This window comes from Sinocyclocheilus anshuiensis, unplaced genomic scaffold (assembly GCF_001515605.1).
Source record: "Sinocyclocheilus anshuiensis isolate Anshui unplaced genomic scaffold, SAMN03320099.WGS_v1.1 scaffold937, whole genome shotgun sequence".
Taxonomy (NCBI): domain Eukaryota; kingdom Metazoa; phylum Chordata; class Actinopteri; order Cypriniformes; family Cyprinidae; genus Sinocyclocheilus; species Sinocyclocheilus anshuiensis.
In genome coordinates this window covers 766,055-777,708 of record NW_015554129.1, presented here as the reverse complement: position 1 = coordinate 777,708, position 11,654 = coordinate 766,055, and the positions used below count along the sequence as shown (strand labels likewise).

General features: G+C 35.7%; 1 protein-coding gene across 2 annotated transcripts in view; it reads left to right on the top strand.

Annotated features, from left to right (window-relative positions):
- Positions 1–8,753, top strand: part of LOC107670243 (RAC-alpha serine/threonine-protein kinase-like) — a 15,491-nt gene extending 6,738 nt beyond the window's left edge. For both annotated transcript variants that reach the window (XM_016462781.1, XM_016462780.1), the window contains exons 4-15: positions 86–197; positions 931–1,057; positions 1,344–1,475; positions 1,640–1,705; positions 3,239–3,307; positions 3,513–3,638; positions 3,797–3,925; positions 5,746–5,960; positions 7,096–7,183; positions 7,278–7,380; positions 7,572–7,992; positions 8,346–8,753. In XM_016462781.1, coding sequence (XP_016318267.1) covers positions 86–197; positions 931–1,057; positions 1,344–1,475; positions 1,640–1,705; positions 3,239–3,307; positions 3,513–3,638; positions 3,797–3,925; positions 5,746–5,960; positions 7,096–7,183; positions 7,278–7,380; positions 7,572–7,651 — 1,247 coding nt within the window. In that variant the 3' untranslated portion in view covers positions 7,652–7,992; positions 8,346–8,753. The remainder of the gene's footprint in view (positions 1–85; positions 198–930; positions 1,058–1,343; positions 1,476–1,639; positions 1,706–3,238; positions 3,308–3,512; positions 3,639–3,796; positions 3,926–5,745; positions 5,961–7,095; positions 7,184–7,277; positions 7,381–7,571; positions 7,993–8,345) is intronic.
- The last annotated feature ends 2,901 nt before the right edge of the window (positions 8,754–11,654 follow it).

Here is an 11,654-nt window from a genome sequence, read left to right as displayed (position 1 = left end):
TGTCCCCTTTTGCATCCTTTCCTAACCCCTCTTAAGAACTCCAATAGCAAAAAACTCTATTTCTCTCTCTCTTGTATTCTCTCAGAATGTCAGCTGATGAAGACAGAGCGACCGAAGGCAAACACTTTTATTATTCGGTGCCTGCAGTGGACTACTGTTATTGAACGCACTTTTCATGTTGAGACCCCAGAGGAAAGGTTGGTATGTTGTATTCAGAAGCAGACAGTATACAGTACAGCGTCTACTGTTTAGCTTAAAGGGGTCCTATTATGCTCTTTTACAAAGTCTTGTTTTTGTTTTGGGTGTGTACTAGAACAGGCTCTCGTACTATTGGTTAGCTGGGCCAGTGTGTGCTGTGTTTGGTTTGCTGGGCCAGTGTGTGTTGTGATTGGCAGCACTCGGCGCCTGGTCGGGAAATGTCATGCCCCTTACCATAGGGGTCCTGCTTGAGGTTCAGTGTAAATCGTTGAGCGTGATTTAAACCCAGATGATTGTAACCACTCTTAAGTTCGTCTGCCTTGGGAAAGCTAGCTTGTCTCCGACATAGTGATAACACTCGTTGCCTTCTCTAGTGCAGCTCAACCAGGTCTCATCCCATTCGTCGATATTTGTGATGTCACAAATCCCGGAAAATATGCGTTGTAGTCCAAACAAGTCGTTTGTTGTAGTTTTTGAAAAGTGATTTCTGTTAAATAAAATATCTCCTTTTGAAGTGGACTTTGAGCTTTGTAACTTTGCAGATCTTTTTTATGCTCAAACAGCAACATTACAGACTAACTAAAGTTGAAAAAGTGAAAAAGCATAATAGGACCCCTTTAAATTCATGATAGCACTCCTCAAGTTCCCTAAAGTAAATTTTTTTAACTCTTACTGAACAAAAGAAAGCTGTAAAATTAGAGTTCCCCTACATGATTTTCTTGTTTTCGGCAGGGAGGAGTGGACGAAGGCCATCCAGGCTGTGGCAGATAGTCTACAGAAGCAGGAGGAAGAGAGAATGGACTCTTCACCCGACCCTATGGACATGGAGATGTACCTGTCCAAACCTCGGCTCAAAGTGGTAGAGAGTTTCTTGTCCTCTCTACTCTTTCTATAGAGATTTTAAAATAATGTGTTGTTTTTTTTATTTAGGTTAAAATATTTTTTAAGGTTGCTAAACAACTCTTAATTTACTTAACATCACTGTAAGATGAAGTGAACCTCAGTTCACTCAGAGGGTGAAAAAGCTAAATAGACAAAATATTCTGTGTAAATTAAATTTTTGTACCTTAGATTTGATTTCTAAAATGATATTGGATATTTTAAAACTGTATTTCTCAAAGACTTTTCTTTATGCTTTTGCGTAGACAATGCATGACTTTGAATACCTCAAACTCTTGGGGAAAGGCACTTTTGGAAAGGTCATACTGGTGAAGGAGAAAGCCACAGGAAAATACTATGCCATGAAAATTCTTAAAAAGGAGGTTATAGTAGCAAAAGTAGGTCCTTTGCTTTTTTCTGTCTACTTTTTATCAGTAAATTTAATAATTGGTTTGTCTATTTGCCTGTACAATGTATTTTGGCAAGTTCTATTTATATGCATAAATTGTAGTTACTTCATATTAGAAGTTCTAACAAATTCTTTTCATTCCTTTATTTACAGGATGAGGTAGCACACACACTTACTGAAAACCGGGTCCTCCAGAACTCCAAACACCCTTTTTTAACAGTAAGCTGATGATATCAAAGTAGAGAGACTGTAAAGAGTAAAGAGACATTTTAGAATTAGCGTTTATCACACACTAGTACTAATTTATGGAACATTCCAGGTTCAGTTTTTTTGACAGGATTTTGGTTTAAGTTTATTTTTAAATATTAATTTAATCGAGCAGGGGCAGATCTATAAAATTGTTTATTGGGTGGCATAAGGACTATACTATAAGGAGTGGCATCCATGCATAGTTCTTGTCAATTTATGGCCTGGCATAAACATTTGTGTTCATGAATATTCAAAACATTTGCATTACCACAAAATAACCATCTATACTGGTAATAATTTCAAATAAATAACAAAATATCAATATCCAGGGCACCAAGACACTGCCTATTAAACATATCAATAGATTCTAAATGTCTCTGAGCTTGTAAGAGCAGAACTATCATTATTACCTAGCAAAGCTGTTTTGTTAATATTATTCTATCTACCCTGACCTTCAAACTTCAAACTATTTTAAATTCAGGGCAACATAATATTTGTCTTTTTTAAAAGTTTCAATCTAGTTAATGCTGATTAGATTCTTACATTCTTACACTTTTTGTGATCAGTAATTTATTATTGATTTCAGATGGCAAAAAGTGATGATTTCAGATGATTTCCGTTATGAATGAATGAATGAATGATGCATTTATATAGCGCTTTATTGTGTATTGTTGTACACCCAAAGCGCTTTACAATCATGTGGGGGGGTCTCTCCTCAACCACCACCAGTGTGCAGCATCCACTTGGATGATGCGACGGCAGCCACAGGACAACAGCGCCAGTGCGCTCACCACACACCAGCTACAGGTGGAGAGGAGAGAAAGTCATAGAGCCAATCAAGTGGTTGGGGATTATTAGGAGGCTATGATTGATAAGGGCCAGGGGGGCAATTTGGCCAGGACCAGGTGGCCAGGTTACACCCCTACTCTTTACGAGAAGTGCCATGGGATTTTTAATGACCACAGAGAGTCAGGACCTCAGTTTAATGTCTCATCCGAAAGACGTTGCTTTTTTTTTTGACAGTATAGTGTCCCCATCACTATACTGGGGCGTTAGGACCCACGCAGACCATAGGGTGAGCACCCCCTGCTGGCCTCACTAACACCTCTTCCAACAGCAACCTAGTTTTCCCGGGAGGTCTCCCATCCAGGTACTGACCAGGCTCAACCCTGCTTAGCTTCAGTGGGCAACCAGTCTTGGGCTGCAGGGTGATATGGCTGTTATGAAAGCTGCTTGGACAGTTGAAACATGTGACAATAAAATAGTTAGTCAAAGGTCAAAATAAATCAGGAGAAGCGTTGTGGAATATAATATCCCGCAATCCCAGGTATCCTATCCGGATGGGATTAGATTTCTCTGAGGATCTCTGAATTAGCAGAAAAATTCTGCTTTTTCTGTGGAGTCAAATTTGTTTCCACTGATAATCAATATTAAACTAGAGAATAAATGTAAATATTCCTTTAATAGCTAATGTTACAACACCTTATGTCACCTGTGTTTCAGGGTCTGAAGTATTCTTTCCAGACTCGTGACCGATTATGTTTTGTTATGGAGTATGCAAATGGTGGAGAGGTGAGATCTCGTAAAGGTGAAGTTTAGTAATGATTGTTTATTAAGATTAATGAAGTAATTATTTAATTTGCATGCAGTCAAATGCTTTATTTAAATAATGTGTGTACTACGTATAATATATTTTATCCCAGAAGATTAAAAATTCCAGATGGTCTTACTGTTTATCATTTGGGATATTTATGGGGTATTTGTTCTTATATCACAGCTTTTCTTTCATTTATCGCGAGATCGCGTTTTTTCGGAAGAGAGAGCACAGTTTTATGGAGCAGAGATTGTCTCAGCCCTGGATTACCTTCATTCTGAGAGAAACATTGTTTATAGAGACTTAAAGGTGAGATTAGTGGAAAAAAATCCATACAAGATGAATCATGTTTAATAACTTTAAATGTGTAAAATGACTTGTCAGTTATGTTGTGTTTAGTGTAATGCTACTTGTTATATCATTATCAAACCAATATATCACATAACAATGAAATTATTCTGTGGAAGTTGGAGAACTTGATGCTGGATAAAGATGGCCACATAAAGATCACTGATTTTGGCCTGTGCAAGGAGGGAATTACAGAGGGAGCAACAATGAAGACGTTCTGCGGTACACCAGAGTATCTGGCTCCAGAGGTAAGAAAACATTAGATGAAAGATATGTGAAATGAGTTCCATACACTAGTAGTTTGTAAATATACTCTGTAATAATGTCTGTATGAACATAGAGAATAGAGAAGGAAATCCAGGTAGGAACAAAGAAACACATTTTTTCTATCTCTGGAAGCAGATCTTCTCTCAAGGTTGAGGCCCATGGATGTTGCCTCCTCAGACCATTATTTCGGCTAGGCAGAGGTGGATCTTTTCATTTTGAGAAAGACAGCCCAGAGTGCCTTTCGGTTCTCTCTTTCCCTACCATCGTCTTTAGGGATAGACACTGACTAATGTGTGGCCGATGGCTCTCTTATATGTCTTCCTGCTGACAGGAGAGTGCAGGAAGACAAAGTGAGTCTTCCACTTTTGGGTTTTTAATCAGATCTGGTCTTTTGAAGACCGTTTTGAATGCAAGAGCTCATTCATACAGGAGTGGGGGGGTTGCTATGCACTTATAAGTGGTGTCAATTTGCATCATGGTGTAATCAGATTCTGGAGCGTGCAATCTGGATCTGATTCACTGACCTGTTGGTTCAGTGCTGGCTATCCCTGAAAACTTTTAACTGTGGGCAGATCCTGGCTACACTTAAGGTGTATGCAGCAGAGTGATGGATAACTTGACCTGTACTTTACGCAGGAATATTGTGATTCCTCCAACATTTAGATTTCACACATTTTGCATGTTATATATTTCCTTATCACCGCATAATGAACCAATAATTCCAGCTGGCAATTACTATAAATATATCCAGCTTTACCCACATACTGTACATGTTTATCACTACACCAAATAGAAATAGAACAAAACTTTACAGATTTTATACTTTTCAAACCTTACAGATTAACATATAGCATAATGTATTAATAATGCCAGCTTGCAACTACTTGCATCCAGTGTTATTCACATACACATGCTCACATAAAGCGATATGTGCTGTATAGCAAATCTCAGCTAAGTGATTGTTTATAGCGTTGCCATATGTAAACTAATCTATTGCCAGCTACTATCATCTATAGCCTATTGGTAAATGTGGGCACTAAATGTATATTGTAAAAATCGATATACAAATGAAAATTGTCTTCTATCTTTCAAGCACTTGGGAGTATATTTGGGAATATACCACCATTTTAATAAGTTCCACATGCTATCATCTGATCTGTCATGTGATTAATCATGTATAATAATAGTACAGCGAAAGCGAGTAGAGAGCAGATGGCTCCTTATGCTTTTGAATCGCTCTTGTGGTTGTGGTACTTTGATGTCATACACCGATTGGTCTGCACAGTGCCTCTTAAAATTGAACATACCTAATGGAGATGTTGAGAACTTATGTCATTACAAGCCATGAGCTGTGATGTGAAAGGCATAAAACAGCCATTTTATGCTTTTAAGTGCATTCCAAAAATCACTGTTAGAACATCGGTTAAACTGTAATGAAATATTTGTGATTTTACATGATTTTTTTTTTTTTTTGTCAGAATACACAGCAGATTTTAAAGGGGTCATATGATGCAATTTCAAGTTTTCCTTTCACTTTGGCGTGGGGCATAGAAGACCTACAATAATGTAAAGTATTTGAAAAATAATGTGTTTTTTGAACATTAAAGCATGTCAACATATTCTGTTACACCAAATACACAAAATAATGATCTTTAAAAAAGCATCATATGACCCCTTTAAATGGTTTTCAATGAAAAAGAAAAAAAAAACATTTTCCACGATATTGTAGTTATCTACCATGCCAGCCAGCAAAATCTTGACCCCTTGGCCCTAATTTTGGTTCTCTGCTGCTCTTTCTCAGGTTCTTGAGGACAATGATTATGGCCGGGCGGTGGACTGGTGGGGGTTGGGTGTAGTCATGTACGAGATGATGTGCGGCCGGCTGCCCTTCTACAACCAGGATCATGAGAAACTCTTTGAATTGATCCTCATGGATGAGATCCGTTTTCCTCGTACACTTGGACCTGAGGCAAAATCTTTGCTGTCAGGACTGCTTCAGAAAGACCCAAAGCAGCGGTGAGAGACCTCTGATTGTTTTGAAGTCGCTTCTAGTGTTGTGTAGTCTTCTCCATGTGCGTTGTTTCAAGAATTCATGATGAATGATGGATCATTTTCTCTCAAGTAATTGATCCATAACATCACGTATGGTCTGTGGGTCTGTTAATTGATTTGTAATTTTTTTAATCAGAGCAGTTTACATGCAACCTTGTCCTTGAATGAAGTTTAAAAAAATAATGGTCAAATAAAGAGAACATTTTCTTCTTTTGTTGGCAGTAATACCACCATAGCAAAATATTGCCAACAATATACATATTTCTACGTCTTTGTCACATTTGAATAAAATCTTTAAATTTTAGGGGAAACTGAGCTACCTTTGCAGTCTTCTTTACTGCACAAGCAATGCCACTTGGTACCTAATCTTTTGGGAGTGTTTGTACTAAAAATAGCCAAAAGTACTGAACATTACTACTTTTTTTTCATATGACTTGTTTAGTTTTTATTTATTTATTGCATAGGAATGGGGATTGACTATAGTGGCAAAGATTTAAAACTGCTAGTCAGAGACAAGAGTGGTTTATTTCAAATAGTAGAAGAACAGTCCGTGATATAGAATAGTGAGCAGATGATAAATTTAGATTAAGATGTATCACAAGCTATGAAGACTCTGTCTTTTGGGGACAATTGTTTTAAATTAGTAGTCTTACAAATAGTCTTCTGTGACATTATTTTGCTGTCGCACTGTTTATTATATATCCCTGCCAAAAGTGGCCAAAAACCCTCTAAAATCAGACTGGTTTAGCCTGAGAGACCAGCATGGATTAGCTAACCGAAATATTGATGGGTACAGTGTGAATCAGATTAGGTTTTGAGAAATTGCCATGACAGAGGTGCATTGTGGTAACATAGTGGCAGTAATTGTTGACTCGTCAGCTTGCCAATAAAAATGCTGCTCTCTTTATCACTTGGTCAAGTGAAAAAAAATTACAAGCAAGAACTAAGAACTGTGTGACAGGGAATATCTAGTTTAGTGAAAGTATAGTTTTGTGTCTGTGTTTTAACACTTCCCTGAAAGTTGTTCTTGGAAGAGGCATTAAAGGTAACAAGGGAATGTAGCTGTTTGTTTATCTGTTCTTGGGTTTTCTTTCTGCAGGTTAGGTGGAGGTCCAGATGATGCAAAAGAAATCATGCAGCATAAGTTCTTTGCAGGCATTGAGTGGCAAGGTGTTTATGAGAAGAAGGTGAATAACAATAGCATGTAGGCATTGACAAAATGCTTTTTGGTAATAAAGAGAGGCCACTAAATATATATATATATATATATATTCTCCACAGCTTGTACCACCCTTTAAGCCCCAGGTAACCTCAGAAACAGACACTCGCTATTTTGATGTGGAGTTTACAGGGCAGACCATCACCATCACACCCCCAGGCCAAGGTGATGCCCCTGTCTTACAGTACATGTTAAAAATTCTCACTTAACAGGTATTTGGATAATAACGAAGGCACCACCTAGTGGTGATTTACAGGTTGCTCTATAAAATAGAAAAAAAAAATAGAAGAAATACTGTACATTTTTCATTGGTCATGCTTTTATCTGTGTTGTTTTAAGTATGACTTTTTTTCCAGATGAAAACATGGAGTCCTTCGACAGTGATAGAAGACCCCACTTCCCTCAATTCTCATATTCTGCCAGTGGCACAGCATAAAAATTATTTAAAAGAATACTTTAATACTTTAATACCCCCATGTCATTCCAAATCAGTTTGACTTTGTTCCTTATGTGAAACCTAAATAGATTTTTTAATATCCTGGCAAAACTTTAATTTAGTCATTTTTGGAGCTTCACATCATGTCCACACTATTGCATCAGCTTCAGATTTTCTACACTGGATGTATCAAAGTGAACGTTTCAGATCCATTCGACCAGTTGGCAGAAGTAATAGAAGTGCATGGAGTACACCAAAGATGGAACAGGGCATCAGTTTCCTGTTGGATATTTGTTGTGTTGTACTTTGTCCAGTGTAGACAGCATCACTAGTTATAATAGGTTCTGTTTGCATATGGGTACAGTGTGAATCAGATTAGGTTTTGAGAAATTGCCATGACAGAGGTGCATTGTGGTAACATAGTGGCAGTAATTGTTGACTCGTCAGATTGCCAATATAGATTTTTTTAATATCCTGGCAAAACTTTAATTTAGTCATTTTTGGAGCTTCACATTATGTCCACACTACTGCATCAGCTTCAGAGTTTCTACACTGGATGTATCAAAATGAACAGTTGGCAGAAGTAATAGAAGTGCATGGAGTACACCAAAGATGGAACAGGGCATCAGTTTCCTGTTGGATATTAGTTGTGTTGTACTTTGTCCAGTGTAGACAGCATCACTAGTTATAATAGGTTCTGTTTGCTTTTGTAGTGTCACATTACAGTGCTTGTGTAGACATAGTGTGACAGTCACCACATTTGGAACAATACGAGGTTAAATAAAGGATGACAGAATTTAGATTTTGGGGTGAACCTTTCCTCATTCCTAATAACACACTTTCTACACAAATACACTCCACTGAGACACTGCTAATAACTTATCCATAGCTATTGCTGCACTATACTTATTTTGTAGTAACACCCTTCTACAAAAGAATACTGGATTAACAATGGAAATATTGTATCAGTGATCATTATTCAGTCCAATTCTTTATTGCATATTGCTAGGTTTTTGAAACAGGATTAAGTCTCTGTTAGTCATTTGTACATTTTTACAAATGCACTGATTCTTACATTTTAAGATATAGTTCACCAAAAATAAGAATTCTGTTATCATTTACTCACTCCCATGTTGTTCCAAACCTGTACTACTTTCTTACCCACATTTTTCTACTTAAGTTGTACTTAAAATGTGGTCCTTAAGTATGACTGTAGTGTATCACGGTTGTGTCCTATGAGGACACAATATAACCTAATACCAAAGAAGTGATGAATTACAGTTATGTTAGAGACTTATGTTTCAGTATAAGGAGTTTTTTTAGAGGTTGTTTTGATTACCTTTTAGATAGAATGGTCTTTCAAAAGATTCAAAGCATTTGCCAAAATACTCTCCACTCAGATTTTTCTCAAACAGAACAGCTAGAAATGCGGTATAGTAGATTGTTTTGCCCAATTGAGGACATCACTATTTGCATGAAATTTACAGCGATGAACTGAAGGTTTCAGCTATAACAGAGGTTAATTAGTTAAGTAATTTTTATGTCAATGCAATTTACAAGATTTATAAGATCTGTCCCTGCAATTTATTCACACTTTTCATGGCTCTCAATTATCAAAAAAGCAAAAGAAAATGAAAAAAAAAATTGTCTTCATATGAGTTTGTTATTATAAGGGGAAATGGTTATACAACATAAACTAAAATTGCAAAACAATCAATTTAATTAACTTAATAGCATTCTTACATGGATTTATAATTTAAAAGTTTGTATTTTTGTTGTTTACATCTTGCATGGTACCCAATATTTATGATGTCATTTTAATGTTGTATTACATTAATTTATTTAAGAATTGTATTGCAAGGAATCCGTTACTAAACTTACATTTACAGTTTGTAAAATATGCTGCAGTTAATTCAAGCAAAACCGTTTATTTGGCTTTTATTTGAGTGTGTTTAATGTTTTATTGAAGACATTGGGATACATTTTTTTAAATTGACGTCAACAACTTGTCAATGCTGTAAATTCAAGTTTTTGTTTTTTTGTTGCAAACCTCTGCAAATGTAGCATATTTTAAAAGTTGCATAATAATATAAATAATATGACAAGCATGTTTCAGCATTTTGCCCCTTAGATAAAACTAACAAAAACTGAGCATTGCTGAGAATGGATTTGGTCCGTATTTGAAAAATGAAACCCTGAAGTATAATTGAATGTTGGTTGGTAATGTGTATCACTATATTTTTCTTTTTTTTCTACTTGCTTTTATATTTTATAAAAGTTTTTCTGCTTCACTAAAAATTAAACCTTTGGAATTAATACACTCCATTTTCAAATTGTGGATGTTTATCTAAAAAACCATGAGCTTATTATTAAATAACAGTTATTTGAGTTATTTTCTTAGCAGAGTGAGGGACAAAAATATTATACAATGTTTTGAGAAAAAAAAAAAGTTTTTATTAAAGACCTTATCCTCTTGCTTTTGTTTGCGTCATAAAAAATACTTTTTATTATTATTATTATTCAAGACCATATCCTCTCGTATACAGTATATTGATGTCTCACACCTCTAGAAGAATTAATGGTGGTGGATGAGGAGATTTCCCCTCACAATGTAAAGTGCTTTGAGTGCCTAGAAAAGCGCTATGCAAATGTAATGAATTATTATTATTATTATTATTATTATGAACATTATACAGTATACAGAATATACAGTATTAGTTTGAGATCAGTTTATGTAGCATCAATTTAAATATATTTAAGACACAGACTATATGATTCAAAGTATTGTGATTTATTGTGATAAATCACAATGAAAAATGTGATAAATTTATTGTGTATAAATATAAATATAATTTATTGGGATAAATTTCATTTATATTATTTTATTTTTTTGAATGCTTACACAGTTTCTGAAACAATGTCTCCTTTTCTTTAAACTTACACAAATTATGCACACAACATTGCACATCTCTTGCAAAAGCAAACACTTTTAAAATTATTTTACTCATTAAAATGTTGTTTTTGCATAGTAACTCAACACACAAACATCAAATGATTAACTATATACAGGTACATGCCAAACTACACATGGATATGACAAATGAAAAACACTACTATCTTTTGACTTTGCTTGTTCATTGTGCAGTGGAGTGCACAGGAGTTTGTCATACGGTACTTACACGTACAAAAATACACTGTATGTACAGTGTGCAGGCAGAATTGATCAACTTTACATTGAACTGAATGAATTAACACTGAACTGACGAGCTGTACACTTTACAGCAGAATTTGAATAACTACTGCTTTGAAACAATCACAAATATAAGTAACTTGTATGTATCTTCAGTATTTACATAGAATGACACAGTACTACATACAGAAATGCTGAAAGGGTGAAAAATTTGTTTCTCAAAACAGTGAGTTTTGATTTCTAAATTAACAAATTAGGTATATTTCCACTGTAAAAAGAAATGCAAGGGGTAAAAATAATTTATTTCTTCCTCAAAACATTGAGTTTTGATTTCTAAATGAACAAGTTATGTATAGATGTTTTCACTCTATCATTGGGTGTGGATAAGCAGTAAATAAGTGTGGCGTTTAAATGGTTAAATGGCAAACAGTGCAAAGCAGATAATGTGCTTGAAGTTTTGCGGACTTGGTGTGAAGAATGGTTTCACTAGTTGTGCCTAAAGTACAACTTTCAGTGTGTAAGCTATTTTAAAACACTTAACTTGTAACTACTGTGTAACTACTTTGTAACTACTTAAATGTTTAGCATATTAACAAAAAATCTCTTAAGCAATATATAATGCAAATGTTGATTAATACTTAAAAATTTACAACACGTAGCCTATATAACAACGAAACAGCGTCACACACCGTGGCCTTGAGTGAGCGGAGGCCTCCGGCCTAGAGTGACCGGCGGACTAGAGTATGCGGAGGCTGGCTTGAGTGAGCAGAGGTGCGGCCGGCGGATTCGACGAAGGAGCGGTGGGCTTGCGGC